Here is a 26402-nt window from a genome sequence, read left to right as displayed (position 1 = left end):
AATTATCCTCGTTAATTGATCTTAATTTGACGTATAAATATTTTAACTAAATAATTAGTATATATATTCGTTCAGAGAACTAGATTTAAATTTTTATTTCTTGAAATAAAAAAATTCCTAATCATGCCACATGTTATGGAAAAAATAATAATTAATTGTTTAAATATAAGTACGGAATATGTTATATTATTCAATATTGTAATTCAATGCATGGGACAGCGCAAACCAACCAATTATTCAATATCTAACGACAGGCTGACTTTCAGCTCACCAGCCAACCATGGAAAACCAACGTGCAGGGATCCATGATTTGCTTTAACTGAGCTTTGAATCCAAGAGAATCTCTTTCCAAGATTCCACACTACAGCCTTTTCCCATTGTTGACCCGTCTCTGCTTCTTTGTTATTTGCTCTTTTTTTTTTTCCAAGGTCTCCTTCAGTCTGCAAATGTTGCAGGCTTCATTTTGCGGTAGCTGTCTGAAAGTTTCTGACGCAATAAATTGTTTAAGGTAAGAGATTCATACTTTCCAAGCTTTTTGGACTGTTGGGTTTCTGATTGTGATGTGTGACTGTGTGTGGCCTACTGGCTTTTCTTTATTAGTTAATATGATTTCGTATCTCCAGGGTTGCTTTTGGTGGTGGGCGACCGGAGATGGCAAGTAACAAGGATTTGTTCCTTCTGGTTATTTGTTTTTGTACCCTTTAACTTTTTAGTTGCCTATGTTTAGGATTCTTTTTTTCTCTTCTTTGCTTTGCTCTGTTATTTGCATATGGTGAGTGAGTAATTTTGAAGAAATATGATGTTTATACTTCGGAAAATGTTGAGTTTGCTGTGGGACTTCTGCTCAGTTGACTTTTGAATTCTTGTTCTGGATCTATTTTACCCCAGGCTATGCTGGCTATGCTGTCTTTTTGCTTGCACGTTCTATATCATTTCTTTCCCTGAATTGGTTTTTTCTTTTCTGGGAATTTTGTTGCCTTATTTTCTGAAATATGAGCTCTCAACCAGTCATTTCTGTGGTGGCCAATCTACGTTTACTGAGTGGACTGCCCTCTCCATATCTGTGTTTTTACCTGCTTGCTTAGATGAAGGATTCTTGTTTTCGAATAGTTTGTTATCTTGATTGAATGCCAGCTGCTTGGAGTCTCACTTTGGTGTGTAGTTTTGGGGTTCCTTGATTTTAGAGAAATTCCATATAGGGCTTAACAGGCCAGTAAATTTACTAAATTTGACCAAACAAAAGGCTATGTAAGATACCAAGACTTCTTCTTTGTTATAGGATTTTCCAGGCATTGCATCCGTGATCTCCGTGCCAACTGAGAGGATTATCTGTAGTGGCTTGAAAATGTATCTGGTGGAAAGCAAGGGAGGTGCCATAGCCTGCATGCTGCTTGCTCTGTTCTTTTTGGGCACATGGCCTGCGATCATGACACTACTAGAAAGACGAGGTCGGCTTCCTCAACATACTTATCTTGATTATACTCTGACAAATCTTTTGGCTGCTATAGTTATAGCTTTAACATTTGGTGAAATTGGCAAGGGCAGTCCAGAGCAGCCAAATTTTATTGCTCAACTTTCCCAGGTGAGTTTCCTTCATATTAAGGGTGGAATTGAGACTATGAATGTAGCAATAACAGAAAAAAATTAGACTATCGAACTAAATATTTGAATATATAAAAGATGGTAAAATCTGTTATTTGAATATAAATGTAAAGTTGGATTTTTATTCAATGCGGATAACAGAAGATGAATTGCCCTGTTGTTCCCTTCACCTCTGTCTTTACCTAATAATGACAAAACTATTTATATAACTGTGAATAGTAGCGACACTTGCAAATTCAGTAGCCTAGCTAAAGTGATAGATGGCCCTTAATTGAATACTTAATGGGTAGATGAAAGACAACTTAAAATGTTTAGGTAACGAACAAATTGTCCTCATGTTATTATCACTTAGAATCCGGAATTTCAGTGTTTGTAGTAGCATAAAGTTCGAATCTTCAAGCAGAGAGATGGATAATAAGATGTTGTCTGAGTTAGAGAGAGAGAGAGAGAGAATTAGTAGCTTTGCACATTTCGTAAGTAAATTTGTAGTTGGCAAGGAGTATTTCTGATGTGATTGATATAGCCTTACAGCATACTTGATTATCATTAGCAAAGGTATTTTATTGCTTATAACTGGATTTGAATCTTCATTGGTGATTAATGCAGGATAATTGGCCCTCTGTTTTGTTTGCAATGGCCGGTGGGGTGGTTCTTAGCCTTGGAAATTTGTCTACACAGTATGCTTGGGCTTTTGTTGGTTTGTCAGTGACAGAAGTGATCACCGCAAGCATTACTGTTGTTATAGGTCTTTGTCTCTATGCGTGCATAAGTTCTTAATGAATGCTAACAAAACTTAATTTTTGAATTTCTTAATTATAGTTACTTTGTTTTGATTGAACAGGCACAACCTTGAATTATTTCTTGGATGACAAAATCAATAGAGCTGAAATCCTTTTCCCAGGTGTCGGTTGCTTCTTAATAGCTGTTTGTCTTGGATCAGCCGTTCACTCGTCCAATGCTGCAGATAATAAAGCAAAGCTTATCGAGCTTAGAGAGTATGCCTCTTTCTCAATAAATATCTAAATGTGTTAAATGATTTAACTATTTGACCAAAAACATTGCAGCATTTTGGATCCAGTGATTAATCATACAGTCAGCTTTCTTTTAGTTCTTTTTGCTTTTGTTCTTGATGGAAGCTAATGAATCTAATCAGAAGTGAAACTAATCATGGCTTGCAAAACCAGTTTGCTTTTGCAAGTTTCAAATGCCCTTTTTAACCCATGTCGTTTGCTTGTATGCCTGAGCTTATACCATCTAACTTCTGCCCATTATGATTTATTAATAACAAGGTTTGCAAAGGTCCTGCATCAGCAAAAGCTCACCTCGCAGACAAGGTTGAGCAGGACCCTTAATGGCGTTTTGAGTATGAGATAAGTTGAGGTTTTCTGTCTTGACACAAGAACGAAGGATAAGCATTGATGATGTGCAACTTAGGGTGCATCATGTTTTGCCCTAGCTAGAGATTTTTGTAGTCTAGAAGATGATTGTCAGTGTAGTGCGCTCCAAGTAGAATAAATTAATCCGTTAGGTTGTTTTGCCCAAATGGTAGCCTTCTACTGGTCAATTTCATCCCCAGATGCCTACACTGTGTCATCTCCAAGGATTAAATACTTCATTAATCCAAATACTTGACTCTCACCTGAAGTAGAATTCACTTGTCCTTTATCCTATAATAAGTAATGTGAAAGAACCATATAGAACACTTTGTCATGTTTAAAACCTCTAGTGCCTGTGTACAAGTTACTAATTATATTCTTTTTGCTCGACAAAATTGTTCTTTTTGCAGGGCCGGATATCCCTCCGCATCAAAAGAGGCAACTACAAATAAGGGTACAAGGCTTTAGTATCCTACCTTGTTACTTAGTGCTCACTTCGTTTTCTAAGACTGCTTTTATTAGTGAACAGAATTAAAGGATCTGGAGAATGCGAATGGCACTACAGAGAAGGCAAAGGCAGGAACTGCTGACTTCCTTGTAGAGCTAGAGAACAGAAGAGCAATTAAGGTTGGAGGTTCTGCTTTCTTCATTCAAGGGTCTAGAACTGCGAAAAATATGTCCCTCTACTCTTGCAATTTTATGTAGTAATGTGGAAAGCTATACAATTTGACAGCTATTCAAGTGAACTATAAGGCAACTAAAGTGGACAGATCATAATGCCTTGCATATATTATATCCTATATAAATCTTTCTCTAACAATTGGTTTGACTCGCTTTGCAGGTGTTTGGGAAGAGCACTTTCGTTGGGCTGGCCATAACTTTCTTCGCTGGTGTTTGCTTTTCTCTCTTCTCACCAGCATTCAACTTGGCAACTAATGATCAATGGCACACTTTGAAGGAAGGGGTTCCCAAGTTGGTTGTCTATACTGCATTTTTTTACTTTTCAGTCTCCTGTTTTGTACTTGCCCTCATCCTAAATATCACCTTCCTCTACCGCCCTGTATTAGACTTGCCCAGATCATCATTTAAGGCTTATCTCAATGACTGGAATGGCAGAGGCTGGGCCTTTTTGGCCGGGTTACTGTGTGGGTTTGGGAATGGTCTCCAGTTTATGGGAGGTCAAGCTGCAGGATATGCAGCAGCAGATGCTGTTCAGGTACTTTCTGTTCATCTTTAAGACCATAAAAATACATGACATCGATCTTCATTCATAGCATAAGAAAATTATCTACGATTTATCGATACCTTGATTCTTTTACAAGGCTTCTGGGCTAACAGATGTGCCTTTGCTCATATGTTTACTGTATGCTTCATTGCTTAATTCATCTAGACTTGATCGGTGATACCAGGCACTTCCACTTGTGAGCACATTTTGGGGCATACTTTTGTTTGGAGAATACCGAAGATCATCCCGAAGAACATATATATTGCTCGGTAGCATGTTGTTTATGTTCATTGTGGCTGTGGCGGTTCTCATGGCATCATCAGGGCATCGAAAATGAGTATGCAGCTGTAAGTTCTTCTCTGGGGATTCCAGTACTCATGGCTTGATGAATTACTTAAATGCACAGCATTTGCTTGGTTCTGATGCACATGTCAAGAAATTGTTTGGCAGGTGCTTCCAAGCATTGCAAGTAGATTATTCCTTGTACTTGTTGGTAGGAAAACACAAACGCACACACAAAAGGCAGACAAGCAGCATTGCTAATGAAGATTAAAGAAGTGGTGGAAACAGAAATGGGATGGAAAAAGTGCTAGCCAAAATGTAAAATAAATGAAGAAAAATAGTTGATAATTATATTTCTCTTTACAATAAATCCCATTTGATTCTTTGTCATATTTGTGGCCCTTGATTTCTTGTACAAAATTAAAAGCCAACATACTTTAAAAAAAAAATTGCACTAATAGTGATGTTTTACAAAAATAGAGGGAAAATAAAATAAAAAAAATGAAAAACATACACAATTTGCCTAAAGTCAAAAGATACAATATATTTTTAAAAAAATTTAATAATTATTTTTTTATTACATTTAATTATATTTTTATATTTTTATTTTTAATCATATGGTAAACTTTCCCTCCTCTTCACCTCTACAATGCTTCTAGAAGACCTATTTTGAAAGCAACTTAGCTCAATATGAGACCATTTGGTGGATTTTTTTTTAAATTAAAAAAATAAAATTCAAATTTTATTTTTTAAATAAAAAATTATATATCAATCAATAAATTAAATCTCGAATATGATCATTCAGTGGATTATTAATTGATATTTTTTTATTTTCCTTTTACAAGGACTACTCCCCCACAAGGTTGAAAAAGAAAAGTGATGGATAAAGGCCCCAGATGGAGACTAAAGTAGTTAGGCAGGCACTCCGCGACGGCTTTGGGGGGCCCCTTTTGTTTTTATTCCTTATATAAATGATAAAGACATTTCTTCAAGTTAAAAGACTTGCTTAATTAATCAGTAAGGTTGTTTGTCTTAACCGAATTGGTCCTGATTCGATTTTGGACATCTAATTTATTAATTATTTTTTAATTCATTTTTAATTATCGGTTTACGGTCATAATTCACCGACATAAACTTAGCCTTTGTGCAGTACGTGTGATGTGATTTGTTCTTTTTCTAGCCGAAAGGCACAAGCCACAGGAAAAAAAAGGTAGTCTTTCATGGCTTCATGAGGACACAATGAAAGGTCATTTACACAACACGACAAAATTTGTGATGACTAGTTGTTGGAATAGAAAACAAAAGAAATTATAAACATAGAGTTAGTCTTCGCAAGCTACTGTCACTAAGCACATGGCATTGATTTTTCTGTTCTTTATATTATTTATGACTTTGGGTTAAAATCTTACTCCCCAATTCCTACATTTGAAACATTCTAGAGCATAATGATTATAATATATATATATATATATATATATAAATATAAGAAATATATGTAAAGTTTACTCTTTCTTTCATTTGTGGTTTGATTATTCTTGGTTTTTCTTGATTTTAGTCATTGTAATTATTCATTCGATTTGATAGAAAATGGACACCAGTGTTGAATAAAAAAAAAAATTCAAACGAGTTTGATACAAAATTAAAGTGTTACTTTGCTTCTTATAAGTGTTCGAAAATTGATTGATTTTGACAAAAGTAAGAATTTATGAATCATAAAACTTATTGTCAAAGAAACATATGAATATGAAATTTCAAGAAAAGTGACGTTTGATCGAATTTCAATGTTATCTTTAATAGTTTGATTTTGTTTTTAATTTTTTAAAAAATAATGGTTGAACTTTAATGATCTACGTACCCATGTTTTAAAATGAAAAGGCATAATTAATAGATTGAAAGAAAGTTTATGTTTACGTATCGAATTACGTAATATTCTCGTTGTACTGTTTTTTTTCTACCCATAGAGCAGAGGACCTTGAAACTAGTTCAAATCTACTTCGAGTAAACTCTTTTACCCATAGAGGAGAGGATAGAGGAATTCTTATATTGGTCTGAGAGGGACTCTTTCATCAGTCCAGATCTACTTCAATTTTTGCATTTTTCATGAAGATCCCATATCAAAAGTAATTTTATATTTACATTGATACCATTTATCACGGATTCAAATTTTTAATTTAAAAAATATATTTAATAGATAAAGGAAGATCAATGTTTATATATAAAAAACTCACTCTATCTCTTATTGACAGTAAAAGAGAGTGGGGAATCATTCAGGTCTTTATCTTGGTTTGGAGTGTAACATGTCTTTGTTATCCTAGTCTAGAAGGTTACACAACGTCCGCAGCCAGCCCATATCCTTTCTCCAATTCTTTTGCTTTATTATCACTTTTGTCAAGGATAAGGTTTGGATATCGACAAGGAAAAGAAAAACACACAGGGGACTGGAAAATTTCTATACAGGAAGTTCAATCATCTTGGACAAGATGAAAAAAATATGTGGAAAAATCCATATCATAATTAGCAACAAGTGGGAGCAAATTGATTGCTTTTTAAGTCAAATATAAGAACATGTCACCCAATTATTTTTGAATTATTCAATATTTCACTTGTTTTCCACCATTAATGGAACACTTTTCCAAATTATTTAATTATTTTTATAATTAAAATAATTTGGAAAACTACATGTTAAACCATATTTATTACAACTCATAACTTAATTTTTGATTTAGTTGATGTTTTAATAAATTAATTATTGGGTTTAATTATGTATCCATATGCATTATGCTCGTGTAATTTTAAATCAATCTTATATTAATATCATGTGAATTAATTATAATACTTTTTTAAATGTATATTAATTGATTTTAAAGTAATAATTTGATATTTAATTAATTTAAAATTTTACGTAAATAATTTGTATAACTAAATGATTTAATCTCACATTCAGACTAATGAAATATAAGTCATATACAACATTAAAATGATATAAAAGTTAGGATTTAATATTTAAAAAACCTCTCGAAAATGGGCTTCAATCTGTCGTTGCATTAAAAAGAACACTTAAATTTTTATATTAAATCAAATAAAATTTATTTAAAATTTCATATGTAATTTAAAAAATTATTTAAATATTATGGTTAATTAATTCTTATCATTAAACATAATCACAACGTGACATGATGTTATCTTAAAAAGTATGCAACCTGATGAAAACAGTATCCATTCGTTCTCATCACGTTGATCGAGGGGGGTCACGTCAGGATATACGAGAGACATTTATTCCCCGTCATCACCACGTGTCGATCTCTTATTAACCTGATCAATCAAGAAAGAAGATTCAATCCAATGTAAAATGGGAACCACTAACATAAATCACGGTGACCGAAAGAATGCCACGTGTAATCCCTTGGTTTGCACTTATCCGTTCTGTCATAACAACCAGTCAAAATATCTCCTCAAGTAATATGATATTCCGTGAAAGTACACGTGTCGTTCAATCGAATAGCGGTGGCCGTTTCCGTTATCCAACTGTCTGTTATAAATAAGTGGGTGAGGGGTTGGTTCTAATGCTGCCATGGCTTTTAACAAAGGGAAAACCTTCTAGAAACTTGAGAAAATGGAACGTGTCGAGTTCTCAACTGAGTTGGTTCCGGGTTTACCGGAAGAACTCGGTCTTGAGTGCATAAGTCGGTTACCTTACACTGCTCACCGACTCGCCTCCCGAGTTTGTCACCGATGGCGAGATTTGCTTCGAAGCAAAGATTTTTATTACCACCGCAAAAAATTAGGGTACACCCAGGAAGTTGCTTGCTTGGTTCAGGCCTTTAGTGGTGGGATCGTGAATGGACCTAAAAAACCGGGTGAGTCACCGAGTTATGGAATTGCTGTGTTTGACTCCGTGAGTCGGAGTTGGGATAGACTCACCCCGGTTCCCACTTACTCAAGTGGGTTGCCTTTGTTTTGTCAATTGGCAAGCTGTGAGGGGAAGCTTGTGGTCATGGGCGGGTGGGACCCTGTGAGTTACGACCCAGTTACCGATGTTTTTATCTACGATTTCATGACTCAGCAATGGAGAAAAGGGAAGGATATGCCGGCAAAAAGGTCGTTCTTTGCAATCGGAGCATGTTCGGGTCGGGTCTGTATTGCGGGCGGGCATGACGAGAACAAGAACGCGTCGAGAAACGCCTGGGTTTATGATTTGAAAAAGGACGAGTGGACTCAGTTGGGCGAGCTGAGTCAGGAGCGAGACGAGTGTGAAGGTGTGGTGACAGGGGAAGACGAGTTCTGGGTTGTGAGCGGATACGGAACGGAGAGTCAAGGTCAATTTGACGGGAGTTCTGACGTGTATGAGTTCAATTCGGGGCAATGGAGACGGGTCGAAGGGGTTTGGGAACCAGGTCGGTGCCCGAGATCGAGTGTTGGGATTGGCAAAGATGGGAAATTGTTGAATTGGGCAGAGCTCGACCCTGCCGTAAGGGTCGGAGCATGTGGGGTTAGGCTTGGGGGTCGAGTCTTGGTCACCGGGTCGGAGTATCAAGGTGCACCACATCGGTTGTACATGGTGGAAATGAAGGAAGGGCAAAACGGAAAATTGGAGAAGATCAGTGTGCCTGATGAGTTTTCTGGGTTTGTCCAGTCAGGCTGCTGTGTGGAAATCTGATGCACTAAGCATAAACAATAGTATAAAGAAAAATATATATAGAGGTAACTTTTGTTGTAATTTTGGTTTTGGTCTTCCAAAATATAAATGTATTTCAATTTTCATGGAGAAAGCAGCTCTCTTTTTCCTCAGAAAATGTAAAAAGTTTTGAATGTGATGCATAATTATCATATTATATGTATGAATATTCAGACATGCAGCTTTGGAATGATTGTTCTGCTGTAAATTGTATTTGGGATGTAAATGTCGATGCTGGTGGTTACCAAGAGGAGACTCACTTGGCTGTTGAACAATTTGAAGATGAAATTTTACTCTGTTGACTTTTCTGTCTGCATGAAGGAAAGCCATAGTTGTCTGAGAAAATGATGTAAGATGGAGGAGTCAAGGAACCAGACAGAATGGTTTTCAGGCTAATTGGTCGTTCTGGGTTGTCATTAATCCAATGTGCCTACCTGAATTCAATTCCATGATTAGGTTTGCCATTATAAACTTGATCTGTTCTTTCAATTATGCCACACTATGATGACCTGATATAGTTGGCCAAGTACCTTATTATTTACGGTTTCCACAAACCATTGAAGCCGTTGTTGATGAGATATAAGAACAGATATTTGACAACTGACCAGTTTTCAAATCAATGACAATAATTTCTGGGGATATACTGACTTGCAAACTGTAAACCATTTTTTTATTTTTCAACATTTAGACGGGGACAAGGTAAAGAAAACGTGTGAAAAATTTGGAAACAGATTGCATTAAGATGAATATGCTTTCACCAGGTAAGTACATATATACTTTATTGTAGAAGTGATTACTGGCAGTTGGAACTAGCATATAGAGCTATGATGAAACTGTTCTATACATTGTTTAAAGCATCCACCTTAAGTATTTCTTTAAATTCTTGTTTGTTTGCCTTTTCAGTGTGTAACAGTAAAATACCAAAGAATACAGTGTTTAGGCTTTTAAGCTAATATTTCAAAGATTCCAGACATCTTGTTCTGAATTATGAAGTTGTAGGGTCTAAAATGGTTTCTCATGTCTGGCTTGTCAGTTCTCTCTCTCTCTCTTTCTGAGTTGGTATCTCTGTGGCTCATTTTTCTTACAAGGCCTCCAACAAGGCTGCTGATCACAACTGTGAAGATTAAATAATTTTCTTTGCCATAAGCATTCGTTCTCCGCTACTATAGATTTCGTACTATTGGCCAGCAAGTAGTGGGATTTAGTAACATTGGTGATGGACAATACCAGATGCAAGAATTTAAACTAAAGGTCTAAAACATTTTATAATTGCAGGATGTTCATGCATTCCTTCTTTCATTATCCTTCCAACTTAGAGGCTTATATCTCTACTTTATTGAAGACGTATCTGGTAGAGAGCAAAGGAGGTGTCATAGCTTGCATGATGCTTGGTCATTTCTTCTTGGGCACATGGCCTTCCTTGACAATCTTTCCTTGATGGTATAATGACAAATCACTTGGCTGCATTACACCAGATAGGGGAGAACACGCCTGAAAGACCCAAATTTTGCTCAACTTTCACAGGTTAGTTTCAGTTTGGCTTCTGTATTACGTCTTGGGCCTACATGCTATAGCCTTGTACTCCTCATGTAAGTGAATCAATGAATTCATCATAATAGTCTTATAGCATTCCAGAAAAGTTGTTTGTACCCTTGGGTGTGATATTTCTTAAAGAAAGCAAATTTCTTTCAGTTGAAAGTGTGTGTAGAGGAATATAATTCTTTCCGTTTTAGAGGTTCTGCGAAACAAAATCGAGATGCTGCAGCCCCTGATCTCTCCTCCTAGTTCTTCAGTTAAAATGACTTTATATATTCTTTTATATATAATCATGAATTTACAATGCAGTAGCCATGCTTAGGTGATGGATGGCTATGAATCAGTGCCTAGTAGATCAGTTTAGTGATAGAATAAAGTGGGGCAGAGAGCAGAAATCTGGAGGTTGAACTTAGCTATCATGTAATGCTTTGTTATGGTAAACTTAACAGTTGGAATTGTAGATATCTTCCTCGGTCTAAATTGCAGACCTCCTAGTCTCATTTGGCCTTTTACAGAAAGTTGGTTACTTGCTCCCTAGAGCTGTCAAACCATGGTTCCAATTTGGTGGTGATTCTTGGCTTGCAGGAAAGATGCTTTCAAGTAAAGCCTGTAGGACCAATTATCATACATTTATTATTGCACATACTGATTTTATGCACTACACGGTTATCAGCTTCTAAAGTGATGGATGTAGCATTCTGTTAAAGGCATAGTATCAGTACTTTCAACTTGTTTCATATTTTCATGGTAAATGATGCAGGACAGTAGGCTGGTCCTCTGTTATGTGCAACTTTTTAAACAATAACATCAATTTGTCCCATGATGTTGACTTGTAAAGTCAAACCAACCAATCAACCAAAAAATATAGGTGTAAGGTTCTGGAACAAAGTTTTATTCAAAAAGAATCTCTTTTTCCTTTTCCAAGATTTCCAATAAGGACATCATTGACAACTATCAGTTCAACTGCTCTAAAAATTGATACAGCGGATTACTGGAGGCCTCCCCTTTACATTGTTATGTATTGTTTACACTTTGTTAAGGCCTCTCTCAATCCGCAAATGATGCACCTCTATTTTTTAAGGCAATCTGAAATATTCCAAGTTCGAACATTAAACTGTGTATACTTAAAAAAATTCATGTATGCTGTGAATTTTTTTGTTCAGTTGACTTTTTAACTTTGTTCTGGATTTGTGTTGACTCAGGCCATGCTTTCTTTACTGTCCTTTTGGCTTGCATGCTCTATACAGTCTCCTTATCTATATTGGCTTTTCTTTTCTGAGAATTTTGTTGCCTAATCTTTTTGAAATGTGAGCTATCAACCAGTGATTTCTTATGTGGCCACTCTACTTAAATGCTTCTTGTAATCCAATAATGATGTCACTTACAAATTCAGTAGTGTAGTTAAGGTGGTTGATGGCCCATAGTTGAATACTTAGTGGGTACTTGGAAAGATATCATAAAGTTTATGCAAAGAATAAGTTGCAGGTATGTTACTATCTCATAGGATCATGAAGCAGAGAGGTGGAGTGGAATAAGATGTTATTGTTTGAATAAGATGAAAGCCAGCATAAATTTTAAGTACAGAGTAATTTGCATTTATGTTACTATTACATTGAATTCACGTAATGCCAGGGTCAGAAAAGTACACCCTGGCAGACAAGGGTTGGAGCAGGATCCCAAATGCCATTTTGACAGATAGAGATCAAGCTGAGGTTCTTTGTCTTGGCTGCTAGAATGATCGGCATTCATGATATAAACCATAGGGTGCACTTTGTTAGCCCTTTCTATGGAGGTTTGGTGTTCTAGCAGATGTATATAAACTAGTTCTATAGCTTGTGTCTTGCAAATGCTAGCCTTCTGCCGGTCAAGTCCATCTCCAGATGCCTGTAAATACTCTGTGATGCGCAAACGAGAGATACTTCATTAACCCTCCTGTCACCACTCTATACCTCCCTAAATCACTTCAGCTTCACTCCAAGAAGAATTTACTCTTGTACATCTTTCCAATTTATAACACCAAAGAACGACAATAGAATACGGTATCACGTTTAACACCTTTATTGCCTATGTATACATTATTCATTAGATTCTTTTTGCTTCCACAGAGAAAAATGCCTATGTATACATTATTCATTTTATTCTTTTTGCTTCCACAAAATTTCTTTCTTTCTCCAGGGCTGGATATTCCTCCACATCCAAAGATACACTTCGAAATCAAGGTATGAAGTATCTTACCTTGTTAGTTACTGCTCACTTCACTTTTTAAGACCCCTTTTGTTACTGAACAGGATTATAGGATCTGTTAAATGGGAATGGCATTGAGAGAAGGCAAATGCAGGAACCGCTGACTTCCTTGTACAGCTAAATAACAGAAGAGCAAACTAAGGTTGGAGGTTCTTCTTCGTGGTTCCAGGGTCTTGGATGCGTATGTCCTTTCCGCCTGCATTTTTATACAGTAATGTCGGCAAAACTATACAATTTCATGGCTGTTAAAGATAATTCCATTGACAGTCCATTATGCCATGTTATGGCTGTATCTTAATTTTTTTTTGTTAAACTGTAAACGCCAATATAAGAACTGTAACACCATATTTTGATAAGAAAACAAAAAAAATTCTTTCTTTTTTGAAAGGCAAAATTATATTGAGCATTGTCTCATAAAAGAGACTTGAACAGCAGAGCCACTTAAGGCTTAAAGCTACAAAAGGTCCTCCAGATGAGGACTGGCAAAACATCAGAAGTACTTGATGTGCCAATAGAACAGAAAGGATAAAAAAACCAACACAATAACCCCATAAACAGTCCATCAAAAGGTTTGCTCAACATGACGGTCAACCCCATAACCGCTTATAAAAGATCTTCAGGAGGTTCCAAATTTTCATCCCTTTGGTGAAGAACAAGTAGGCATTGAAATTAACATCCCTTAAGACTCCAGCTTTGGCCAGACCGTCTGCTAGTGAGTTCATTTCTCTTCTGATGTGGCTGAAAGTAACCTTTTTAATGGTTTTAAAGAGAGCTTCCATAGCGTTGGAGATGAGTTTCATACACCAAGGATCCTTACTGTGATCGTTTACCCAGAGGATGGCACTGGAAGTATCCCTTTCAACTTCCAAATTGTGAGTGGCAGCCCATGGGGAAGCAAGGAAATATCTAATTCCTTGGAGGATAGCTTAAAGCTCTGCAAAGTTGGAATCTTCGATGCCAATTCTTTGACTTGGCCATAATTTATAGTATGTGAAGATGGTGTTAATTTGTCTTTGAAAATGCAAAGAGCAATATACATCCAAGATGAGCTCTTCTCTCTTCCGTCTCAAGTTCAGTCCAATATCGGTGCAAATTCATTAGTTTGGTGTCAGGATCCATATTAATCTGTTTTGATTTATTCGGTTTCACGGTTTTATTTTTACAAAAGATATTTCACAGATTGAAATATAAACACTTAATTACTTAGTGACCCCTAGGAAAGCTGCATTCATGAATCTGGTTTTTCGACCTCTGCAGTCTTACTTGCAAGTACTAACATTTAAGAATGGCGGACTGTCCTCTTCTTGCAGCACTTTCTGATAGTCGGCTAATGATATTGATAACCTTAAAACAACTTGCCGTATCTGCTTTGTCATGTTTGACTTAGGTGTAATAAACTATTTGGACCGCTACCTTCTCAGCCTTTGCCTATAAAATTACTAGTGAGCTTTCAAGTTGACGATGGAGCACCTTTTTTTTTGTTTATTTTATTTAGTAATTGATTTAGTATTTATTATCATCAAAGGGTGATAAAAAAAAGTTTAGCTTCTTTTAAACTAAGGGTATTTTGAAAATTAAAAAATAATAAAGATTTTCATTTATTATCAATTAATTTTAAATTGAATGTATATCTTAAAAATTCAATAGAGTATTATAGTAAACATCGTTTCTATTTATTAATCTCTCTATTTCTTCCCAAGTTTGGTTTTGAGTAGGTTCAATGTACATCCATCGGCCACGGCAGAAAAATCCATTTTTCTTTGGCTGTTTTTGATATTCTACTATATATGGCCATCATCAGATAAACTATGAACTGTCATGTCTCTTTCTTTCCCACTTTGGTCCTATTTTTAGATTATAGTCAGCAGCGTAAGAAGTAGAAATGCAGTAATTAATGCAAAGGCAAATCGCAAATCATTGTTTCATAAACTCTTTGGTTGGTTTCAGCTTCAATGGGGAACTTTTTCATCAGTCAAATGTGATTATGGAAGCTATCATGACTAATATAAGGTTCCCAGCTGAACCCGACTCCCTAAGAAAAATTTCCCATCTCAATCATGACCTGTTCCTCCAATTATGAAGCATGATGTAGCTATCCAGGCAATATTGTTGTTTGTATGGACTTGGATTGCCGTAGGCCAATAAGTTTGGATTGATCAATGTATGGACACACGTACACGTATACGCACATGTACATATTGACTTGCAAAGCATTGAATTTGTTGACTTTTCAACACTATGGATGGTGACAAGAAAGAAGAAACGTGCAAATATTTGGAACAAGTTGCACTCAAATGAATCTGCGTTCACCAAGTAAGCTATAAACCTGATCATTGGGAAGTTGGAACCATCGTATATTGTTTTGAAGAAGCTGTTCAACACATACTTTGGAGCAGCCGCCTGAAATATTCCGTAAATTCTTTTGCAGTAGCTCCTGTGCTTGAGGTAAACCTTGAAAGATACCATGGGATATACAGTTTTTGGACTTTTTTAAGGGTTTCTTTCAAAGATTCCAAACTTCTTGCTTTGAAATTTAAAGTAGTAGTGGGGTCTCTTAAAGGGTTCTCTGTTCTCTTTTTTCAGCATTAGCCATCTCAGAAGACTTTATCGTTTCTTTGAGATCAGCACTCTAGTGGGATTTGGTGAACTTTGTGAGGGACAATACCAGCTTTTAGACTAACATGTTTTCATGGTTGTAGGACTTTCAGACATTTCTTCTTCAATTACCCTTCCAACTTAGAGGATTGTACTTTTTGATAAATTGAAGATGTATCTAGTGGAGAGTAAAGGAGGTGCCATAGCTTGCATGCTGCTTGCTCTTTTCTTCTTGGGCACCTGGCCTGCTATTATCACTCTGCTAGAAAGACGAGGACGCCTTCCTCAGCACACTTACCTTGATTATACAATGACAAATCTCTTGGCTGCAGTCATTATAGCTTTAACGTTTGGTCAGATAGGGGAGAGCACGGTCGAAAGACCCAATTTTTTTACTCAACTTTCTCAGGTGAGTTTCCCCTTTGGCTTTTGAGTTTTGAGTTAGGCCTTGGACTTTTATTTTTAAATATCATCATACTATTCTCATAGTTATAGCAGTGCAGGAAAAGTTTTAGTTTTTAGAATTTACAGCATCAAGTATCGATTCAGTACTAGAATGAAATGGGATTTGTCAGAGAGCAGAAATCCTGAGATTGAACTTGGATGTCATGTAGCATTTTGTTATGCTATCTTCCTCTATCTCACTTGGAGGTCCTCTAGTTTAGTTTTCTCTTTTATGAACATAGAAAGTTTCTTACCTGCTCCAAGTTGACTGTCAAACTATATTCTGAATCCTGGTGGGTGATTCTTAGCTTGCTGGAAAAGTTCTTACAACTAAGCTTTGCAGGAACCTTGTATCATTCCACATATCTGAGTTTATGTAATGAACTAAATTGGATATATTTTTCAAAAGTGATTGATGTAGCATTCTTGTCTCTATATATATTTTTGTTTAAAATGGCATAATATTACCACTTCCAACTGGTTTAATATTTTCCATGGGAATTGATGCAGGAGAATTGGCCCTCTGTTCTGTTTGCAATGGCTGGTGGGGTGGTTCTCAGCCTGGGAAATCTTTCCACACAATATGCTTGGGCTTTCGTTGGTTTATCAGTTGTACAAGTGATTTCATCAAGCATGACTGTTGTCATAGGTTACCCATTGAACACTCTAAAAGAACTTGAGTTTTTGGATCTCTTTGTAGACTGCAACATTTCTGACTTTTGGTTTCTTTTTTTGATTGTAACAGGCACAACCTTGAATTACTTCTTAGATGACAAAATCAATAGAGCTGAGATCCTTTTCCCAGGTGTTGGTTGCTTCCTGGTAGCTGTTTGTCTTGCATCAGCTGTTCACTCATCCAACGCAGCTGATGATAAAGCAAAGCTTAGCAGTTGGTCAAATGAGAACAAAACTGGGACGGGGTAATGCTTCTTTCCTTCACATACATGGCTAAACATATCATCTGATCTTTTCATATTGATTTGATTAATTTTCATGTTACTGTTCATTGGTTTGTTTCTGTGTACGATTGCTGGAAAACTGTTCAACTGCGTTGATACCTTCCAAATACCGCCTTCCTATTTATTGTTTATCGAACAACTTCACCTGCTTCACAAAATCAACCATTTTGCCAGGGCTGTGCTTTCCTCGGTGCCCGAAGAAGCAATTCCAAACAAGGGTAAGAAACATTCGGATCTCTTGCAGAGCACCTCATATTTGTCTGTCTTTTGTTGATTTACTAAGCCTCCTTATATAACAGTAACAAAGGATCTAGAGAATGGGAACGGTCCTGTACACAAGGCAAAAGCAGGAACAGCAACTTTCCTGATAGAGCTTGAGAAAAGAAGGTCAATCAAGGTTAGGAAGTTTTCACTTCACCAATTTACTTGGTCTTCACATCACCAATTTACTTGGTCTTCACAACCCAAGAAGCAAATGGTATTGTTCTCTGCGCAACTAGTCTTTGGCTTGATTAACTCTTCTTTGCAGGTGTTTGGAAAGAGCACTTTCATTGGACTGGCCTTAACTTTCTTCGCCGGTGTTTGCTTCTCCCTCTTCTCCCCAGCAATTAACTTGGCAACAAACGATCAGTGGCACACTCTGAAGGAAGGGGTTCCTAAGTTGGTTGTCTACACAGCATTTTTCTACTTCTCGCTCTCTTGCTTTGTGATTGCTCTCATCCTAAACATCAGCTTCCTTTACCATCCAGCTCTGGGAGTACCCAGATCAACCTTTAAGGCCTATCTGAAAGACTGGAATGGCCGAGGCTGGGCCTTCCTGGCTGGCCTTCTCTGTGGCTTTGGGAATGGTCTCCAGTTCATGGGAGGTCAAGCTGCAGGCTATGCAGCAGCAGACGCTGTTCAGGTTTGATTTCATCCACAAAAAGCACATTGGTTTACCATCACATTTGAATTCAAAAGCTTAAATTTTCAATTCCCCATCATATCTAAATTCCTTAACATCAAACACATTCCATATGTTTGCTGTGATGGGATCAGGCACTTCCTCTGGTGAGCACATTCTGGGGAGTAATTCTGTTTGGAGAGTACCGAAGATCATCCCGAAGAACATATGTGTTACTATTCAGCATGTTGTTCATGTTCATTGCGGCTGTCGGAGTACTCATGGCATCAGCCGGGCGTAGGAAATGAAGATGCAGCTTTCCAAGGATTGGAGTACATATACCTGCAGGAAGATGACTATCATATACTCTTGCATGTATTTATGTGGTTGCGATTTGAATGTCAAAGATATAAACCTATTTAATTATCCAATGATCAATGTATAATCAAATATATGAAAATTAGAGATATTCATTAGTCAAGTAGAGATTTTTTTATTAAAAAAGTCGAGTTTAAGTTATAAGAAAAGTTCATTAAAATTACAGAACTGGACGAGTACATGTATTTATTTTAAAATAACTAAAGTCACAATTACATTGATATAGAAATAATACTAATATTTATAACATCTTAAGTAGTACTAATTCGATTTTACTTTTTACTAATTAACATATTAAATCTAATAATATACTCGTACTAATTGAGTGTTTAACTCAAAGATAAAAGTGTATGTATTTTTTATTCAAAAAGTTAAACTCGAATCCTCTTGTTAAAAAATTGTATCTTATATTACACTTACACTCATGAGTTTCAAAATCATTTTCAAATTTATATCAATTTCTTCAAAATAGTACTTTGTATACACTTTTTTTTATCTATATCTATGCTAAATCAATACAAATCCGAGTCTAATATACAATAAAAGGCCTTAGTAATAGCATAACTCTCAGAGGTAGATTGAGTGAGAGAAATGAAATACCGAGAGTCATGTGTATGTAATTTGTATATATGTATAATATATATAAAAGTACCAATACTGAAAAATTTTTAAATGATGAAAATGATCATATATGTTAATAGTATTTTTATATATAAAATGGATTTAAAAAAATTACTAAATATTTCAATAATATATCATTAACAAAGTCCAAAATGCCTTTAGCTTAACCTTGTGTATATATGTATTTAAAATATTAATAATATTTTCTATATAAAATATATTTAAAAAATATATTATTAATGATTAATTTGGTTATAAATTTTGGATATAAAAAACCAACCGGAGGAAACTATTTTTCTTACCGAAATAAAAAGAGCAAACCAAATTAACTAATTCCCTAGGATTTAGTCAATTATTTTGATTTACGTCAATTAATGCTCACTCAAGTAACAGTTTCAAAAGGGATTTATCTTTATTTCACTTCATTTATTGACCGGTTTTTAAAAGTCGAGTTTGAGTTAAAAGAGAGCTCACTCAAATAATAGAACTAAATGAGTGCATGTACCTATGTTAAAATAGCTAAGGTCAAAATTACATTGATGTAGAAATAGTACTAAATATTTATAAACATCTTAAATAGTATTAATTCAATTTTAGTTTTTACTAGTTAACATATTAAATCTAATAATATGCTTGCACTAATTGCGTATTCAACTCAATCATAAGTGTGCATGTATTTCTGATTCAAAAAAATTAAATTCGAATCCTCTTGTTAAAATATTGTATCTTATATTATATTTATGCTTGTAAGTTTCAAATCCTTTTCAAATTCATAACAATGTCCTCAAAATATTACTTCGTATACACTTTTTTAATCTATATTTATGCTAAATCAAAACAAAATTAGAGTTTAGTATACTATGATCTTATGTAAAGGCTTTGGTAATAATAAAACTCTGAGAGGTAGATCGAGTGAGAGAAATGAGAGATTGAAAATCTAGAATGTTGAAAAATTTTATATTATTAATGATTGATTTGGTTATAAATTTTAAACGTAAAGATTCAACTGATATAACGAAATAAACCATTTTTCTTATCATAAAAAAAAAAATCATACCGAATTAACTGAATTCAATAAATTCTGAACGGTTATTTCGGTTTACGTCAATTAATGCTCACCTATAGTATTAATCGAAGCTTGGATAGCATAAAATGATATGGAAATTTCACAAGTAGAGTTTGTTATTCAAAAGGGTTCTATCTTCAGTCCACTTCACTTGTTGATCAGTGATGGGTCTTTCTTGGTTTTGCTTGTGATGTTCATTTTAAAATAGTACATAAGTTGCAGGTTTAAGGTGGCTTTTGAACATTTTGTGAACAATAATTATATCAATACATTATTTCTTAACACATCAATATATATTTATATATGGGGTCTCTCTTAACACATCAAGAACTGCCTTAACTCTTTCTTTTGCTCTTGGACGATCTATCTTAGTGCTATCCCCAGATTTTTCTGGAACATTCTGCTGTCTTGTCTTAATCGGCTCATCTGTGTTTTGCACTTGGTCTGAACGAATACATGCATGCATGAGGTATCCCTACCTGCATATCTAATGTAGATATAGAATTCTTCTCCTTGATGGTAATAGCATCGTTGATTACCATAAACAGGTCTTTCCTAAATTGTTCTCCTGGTGTGTGTGCGCAAATGTTTAAGTAAAAAAGGAAAGATGAAGAATAGAAAATGAGCAAACAAGGTATCCAGACAGAATATGGTCTAGATTCTTGCCATAAGTGCTCCATATCACACTCTAGCAGGTTCCTGTGCTTTTTGAATTCTTATCAAGTTCTTTCAAATAAAAGGATAGGTCACTCCTATCCATCTTCACAAACCCAGCAGGTTCCTTTGCTTCAGAATTCTATAGCAAGTTCTTTCAAAAGGATAGGTCCTCTCTGGTATGCAATTACCTTTCAACAGGCATTTTATGTTGTTTTCCTTTGCTTTTGCCACTTGTTTTTCCTTGATTTTTTGTTTTGTTGCAGACCTGACGTTGGACCATTTGCCTGTTTGTGTAATGAATCGATAGAAATACATTCAAGCCTTTCAAAAAATATAAAATAAAATAAAGATGTTGGTCCAAATTTGGTACTTCATAGATTTATCTTCTTTTAGCCTTGAAATTGTCTCGCCATCTTTTTGTTTTTTGTGTGTATGCTTGGCGTGCTAGGTGTTTATACCATGTAATCAGGTATGCATATTCCATAATTCCTTCAGTCCAATTTGTTTCTATTATTGATATTTTAATATCAATATCGTACGTAGCACCCGACCTTTTGACTCAATAATAATTACATGTATTTTTTATTCAAAAAATTAAATCGAAATTCTCTCTCCTATCTTAATAAATTGTATTTTAATAAATACCATATGTTTCCTTACAACTTGTTGGTCCTCTTGTTATCAGATATTGTTTGCAAGCTCGTTCAATGGAGGTCCCAAGAGAAACGTAAGATGAGTAAAAAATAGTTTAATTAAGACCTGGTGCAAAGACGAAACTTTTTAAGACTCCAATATTGTCCTAATCATCTACGTACAATGACAAATAAGGAAGGCATAGATTCTAGTGCTGTACATTCTCCAGGACCTAGGAGATTCAGTAAATATAGAGCCTGGCAAGATCCTTTAAAAGTTAAAAAAAATTCAAGGCAGTCTAAAGTGAAGTTTCTTGCCGCAGACGAAGTCGTGACCCTAAGCTCTGGCACTCCAACAACAAAATATGTCGGACGGATTAATCTGTGTTGTAACAGGAGTCAAGCTCTGACTAAACCTGCCGATTCCAAGTGTCTCCCCACAGCAGAAAATGCAAATGCTTCCTCTCCTGCTCCGCCAACACACTCAGTTCATGTAGCAGATAGTGAGAAGTTGCATTTGACTTCTAAAATTAAAAAAACCCAAAGTACAACTGAGAAAGGAGATGGCCCTGGAAGTAATTTTGCTCTTGCTGTCAATGCTGCATCAAGTTCCAACTTGGTTTTGTCTCCAAAAAAGGACTTTGGGGTTTCCTCAAAACAAATAAAACAAAAGAATACAAGTGATGGTAGGTCTAAGCAGAAGGAGAATTCAGGATCTACTCAGGGAGAAGCAGGTACGGATGCCTCATCTCTGAGAGTATCACTACAATGTTATGTTGTGTATTTTCTTTTCTTTTTTATAATTTCTCCTTTGTTGCTCTTATGCTGTTAACTTACGATGTATCTCAGTTATTGTGCCAGGGAAAGAAATTGTGAGCCTAAAAGGTCTTTTTTCCTCGGGTACTCTACTCAACAAACTAAACTGCGGCACTCAAACAGCAAAACAGATTGGACGGGGTAATCTGGGTTCTGAGAGAAGTCAAGCTCTGACAAAGCCTGCCGATTTCAAGTGTCTCCCCACAACAGAAAATGCAAATTCTTCCTCTCCTGCTCCACCTGAACAGGCAGCTCATGTTGCAGATAGTGAGAAGTTTCGTTTGACTTCTAAAATTAAAAAAACCCAAAGTTCAACTGAGGAAGGAGATGGCCTTGGAAGTAATTTAGCTCTTGCTGTCAATGCTGCATCAAGTTCCAACTTGGTTTTGCCTCGAAAAAAGATCAAAGTTTGTAACTCTGACTTTGGGGTTTCCTCAAAAGATATAAAACAAAAGAATACAAGTGATTGCAAGTCTAAGCAGAAGGTGAATTCGGGATCCACTCAGGGAGAAGCAGGTAACGGATGCCTCATTTCTGAGAGTATCATTGCAATGTTATGTTGTGTGTTGTGTATTTTTTCTTCTTTATAATCTCTCCCTTTGTTGCTCTTATGCTGTTAACTTACGATACATCTCAGCTATTGTGCCAAGGAAAGAAATTGTGAGCCTGAAAGGTCGTTTTTCCTCGGGTACTCTACTCAACAAACTAAACTCTGGCACTCTAACTGCAAAACAGGTTAGACGGGGTAATCTGGGTTCTACGAAGAGTCAAGCTCTGACAAATCCTGCCAGTTCCAAGTGTCTGCCGCCAACAGAAAATGCAAATTCGTCCTCTCCTGCTCCACCAAAACTGGCAGTTCACGTAAAAGGTAGTAAGAAGTTCCATTTGACTTCTAAAATACAGTCTCTAAAAAAAACCCGGAGAGCAACTACAAAAGGAGATGGCCCTGGAAGTAATTCAACTCTTGCTGTGAAAGCTGCATCTCGTTCGAAATTGGTTTTGCCTCGGAAAAAAAGGAAAGTCAGTAACCCTGACTATGGCATTTCCCTAAAAGATTTAGAACAAATGAATACAAGTGATGGTTGGTCTAAGCAGGGTGATGGTTGGTCTAAGCAGGAAGCGAATTCGGGATCCACTCAGGCAAAAGGTACGATTACCTCATCTCTGAGAGTATCACTGCAATGTTATGTTGTGTGTTGTGTATCCTTTCTTTTTATAATTTCTCCTTTGCGCTCATATGCTGTAACTTACGATTCTCACCTATTGTGCCAGGGAAAGAAACTATGTTCCTAAAAGGTCCTTTTTCCTTGGGTACTCTACTGGGCCTGGAGAAATTCAAAGCTTCAAATGCTGGTGAAGACCTGGTACATAAATGTGGACCTTCAGAACCCAGTAGTCCTCCACTGATCCACTCTTCAGGCAAGAAAAATTTCTTCATTTTAGTCTGTATGATTGGATAAGTTGATTGTGACATGAATTTCTTTACCTACATTTCCTTTGTGGTTCTTTTTCGTTTGTTACCATACATTGGTTTTGATACAAGTTAGAAGTTACATATCATTTCTTGGTGGTTGCGAATGCATGCCGTGCCTATCTGCTTGACAACTTGTAATGCTCTTTGTCAACCAAAGATTCGTTTCGTTTATATCATGTGCCTCAAACGTAAATAATGTTTGCTCTTTTCTGTGCAAAACAAAGGACAAAGGGTAAAGGGAATTGTTTTTTAGCTGAAAATTATCAAAACAAAGTGAACCCCAATGCATCAAGAATCCAACTTAACTTTGGTACACAGTTTTTTTTTTTTTTGGTATTTCACTTAATTGTAATAATGGTAATTGCTTTGAATATTCATATTTTTTATTTGTAATTAATTAAATTCTTGATTGATTTATTGATATTTTTTAAGTTATCTTGGAGAACTTTATCCACCCCTCCTAAGTAAATTGGTGTTTTAGTTCATAAATTGCATTTTAATGATCTAATGCAAATTTGCTTTCGTTAATTTTTTTATTGGAAGGCGGAATATCAGCTTTCATTACTAAATAGGGTCATTACAAAAGACTACCCATTTGAGGTAATGATGCAGTAAACACAGCAAAAGGGACAAGATCCCCACCTTGGTGTGAACCGCGTAAAGGAAACAGAAACAATTCAATCTGGTTGCACTTGGGATCAAACTTAAGAAAAAACTACAACCCACCCCAGACATACAATCCGAAATCTCAAGAGAACCCTGTAGAATCATGCCATAACAACTAGAAATCCCACAAGATTTCTATACACAGAAGCAGCAAAAAACAAAATCTGCACTTCTGTAGGAATTCAGGTTAAGCTATACCGCCCACAAACCCTGCACACAACCTCCTCACTAATCGTCTAACTCATAGTTTAGGCAAGTTTTGTTGGAAAATAGTATATTTGATAAGGTTCAAACATCCCACGTAGCTAAGGTACAAAAGAGGTGAGTGCTTTATATATGAAAACTCATTATGAACTTATTGCAAGTAAGAAAAAAAGAGTGGGTTCACGTGTATACAAGATTAGATTAGGTTTTGAGAAAATGTAGATTTTTTCTTTTGCGGGTTAAGCTCAAGTGAACTTTTTGTATCTTGATTTAATTTTTTTCTTCTCACTGAAATATTTTTTAAACATTATCTAACTAAGTCTGTTTCTTCTCACTAAGATATTTCTTAAACGTTATCTGACTAAATTTATTTCTTCTCACTAACATATTTCTTAAATGTTATCGGACTAATGTCTTCTCACTGAGATATTTCTTAAACGTTATCTGATTAAGTCTGTTTCTTCTCACTAAGATATTTCTTAAACGTTATTTGATTAAGTCTGTTGCCTGAGTTGAAATAGTTTTAATGATTGAGTTTTTACGCTTATATGACTTAAATCTTATTCTTAAACGTTAGAATCTTTAAGCTTATCTGATTCTCACTGAGATATTTCTTAAACGTTATCTGACTAAGTTTGTTACTTGAGTTGAAATAGTCTTAATGACTGAGTCTTTAAGCTTATCTGACTTAGTCTTATTCTTAAACGTTATAATATTTAAGCTTATCTAACTTAGTCTTATTCTTAAGATATTTCTTAAACGTTATCTGACTAAGTGTATTGCTTGATATTTTTAAACGTTATCTGACTCAAAAATTTGTTAAACGTTATTTGACTCAGCAACTTGATTTCTTCTGATTTTATGTTGATTTTATGTAACGTTAGCTCTCTACTCTACTTTGCCTAGCATTCGAACATTTGGCTAATTGGTTGATGCATTATCCCCTACCTAAAGCAGGGTTCGAATCTCCCCTCCCCTAATTAAAAAAAAAAAAACCTCTATGCTTCTAAGCTTCTCTGCATACTCTTTCTTTACTTATCTGACATAGTCTTATTCTTAAACATTAGAATATTTAAGCTTATTTGACTTAGTCTTATAGTCTTATTCTTAAGATATTTCTTAAACTTTATTTGACCAAGTCTATTGCTTGATATTTTTAAACGTTATCTAATTCAAAAATTTGTTAAACATTATTTGACTTAGCAACTTGATTTCCTTTGATTTTACTTTGATTTTATGCTGATTTAATGTAATGTTAATTCTCTGCTCTGCCTATAAATAGAGTCTACTTGCCTCAGTCACAAACACACTAATCCTTTCATCTCCTCTGAAGATTCCTCTAAGCTTCTCTGCATACTTTTTTCTCTGTTTTCCTTTCTTTTCTTGATGGGTTTTATTTTTCTTGTAAAATCTTTTTGCTGTTCTTGTTATTTCTTAATAGTTTGTGCAAACTATAAGGAAATGGTCTATTGAATCTTGGAGGATAACCGCTACAATACTTTTGCATTGAGTTTTGTACTCTGAAGAGACGAAAATTATCTTTAAAGATAGTAATATCATGCCTCAGACTTTTTACTATTTTACTTACTTTATTAAATTTTTAATTCTTTCTCAGTTTTTTTCTAACAAGTTTTACCTTACTATCAACCACATTCCCATTTGTATGTTCTGTCAACCCTCTTGCTGTAGCTAGCTAGATTGGTGCTAACTTGCTTTAGAAGACCAAGTACCCATCACCAGTGACATGCAGCAAATAACATCATATCAAACATTTTTTTCTTGATCAGTCTTGCCTCAAGCCAATGCCTTTAACCTTTAATACACGATGTTTACTATTGTTATGCCCTCAAATTTTTGTAGCTTTTCCAAAATCAAGCTTTTACAGAATTTGTTGTGAAAGCAAGGCTTTTACCTAGCTTCCATGTCTCCTTAGCTTCCTCTTAAATCACCTTTTGAAAGTGACTCGTTCATATCTCAACTTTCAAATTTTCTTTCATTTTCCACAATTCACTTCTGTTTCTTGCCTTTCTTGCTTTTATTCTTACTTTTTTGTATTTTGTTTTCCCA

General features: G+C 35.4%; 3 protein-coding genes across 10 annotated transcripts; all 3 read left to right on the top strand.

Moving 5' to 3' along the window:
* The first annotated feature begins 219 nt into the window (after positions 1 to 219).
* Positions 220 to 5574, top strand: LOC18610261 (ureide permease 1-like). 7 transcript variants are annotated; one of them, XM_088803952.1, is made up of 10 exons: positions 220 to 508; positions 624 to 681; positions 1280 to 1582; positions 2209 to 2347; positions 2444 to 2597; positions 3389 to 3432; positions 3508 to 3605; positions 3820 to 4194; positions 4388 to 4550; positions 5331 to 5574. In XM_088803952.1, the coding sequence occupies exons 1-9, from the start codon at positions 447 to 449 to the stop codon at positions 4538 to 4540; spliced, it is 1386 nt and encodes a 461-aa protein (XP_088660078.1). In that variant the 5' UTR covers positions 220 to 446; the 3' UTR covers positions 4541 to 4550; positions 5331 to 5574. The 7 variants fall into 7 exon arrangements, with proteins under 7 accessions (XP_088660078.1, XP_017971895.2, XP_017971896.2 ...); XM_018116406.2 differs by lacking the exon at positions 5331 to 5574 and adding an exon at positions 4654 to 4875; XM_018116407.2 differs by lacking the exon at positions 5331 to 5574 and having other exon boundaries at positions 624 to 654; positions 4388 to 4875.
* Positions 5575 to 8037: 2463 nt separating this feature from the next.
* On the top strand, positions 8038 to 9353 carry LOC18610260 (F-box/kelch-repeat protein At1g15670-like). Its single transcript, XM_018116228.2, has one exon. It carries the CDS (start codon positions 8099 to 8101, stop codon positions 9140 to 9142), a length of 1044 nt encoding a protein of 347 aa, XP_017971717.2. The 5' UTR covers positions 8038 to 8098; the 3' UTR covers positions 9143 to 9353.
* Positions 9354 to 15265: 5912 nt separating this feature from the next.
* On the top strand, positions 15266 to 18302 carry LOC18610257 (ureide permease 1-like). Of its 2 annotated transcripts, none has more exons than XM_018114504.2 (8): positions 15266 to 15385; positions 15640 to 15944; positions 16490 to 16628; positions 16725 to 16899; positions 17113 to 17156; positions 17238 to 17335; positions 17468 to 17842; positions 17977 to 18302. In XM_018114504.2, the coding sequence occupies exons 2-8, from the start codon at positions 15708 to 15710 to the stop codon at positions 18127 to 18129; spliced, it is 1221 nt and encodes a 406-aa protein (XP_017969993.2). In that variant the 5' UTR covers positions 15266 to 15385; positions 15640 to 15707; the 3' UTR covers positions 18130 to 18302. The 2 variants fall into 2 exon arrangements, with proteins under 2 accessions (XP_017969993.2, XP_007045871.3); XM_007045809.3 differs by having other exon boundaries at positions 15275 to 15385; positions 15524 to 15944.
* The last annotated feature ends 8100 nt before the right edge of the window (positions 18303 to 26402 follow it).

The sequence above is a fragment of the Theobroma cacao genome, chromosome 2 (genome assembly GCF_053813885.1).
Source record: "Theobroma cacao isolate CCN51 chromosome 2, ASM5381388v1, whole genome shotgun sequence".
Classification (NCBI taxonomy): domain Eukaryota; kingdom Viridiplantae; phylum Streptophyta; class Magnoliopsida; order Malvales; family Malvaceae; genus Theobroma; species Theobroma cacao.
The sequence above is the reverse complement of the archived record's forward strand: the minus strand, read 5'-3'. Positions and strand labels throughout refer to the sequence as shown.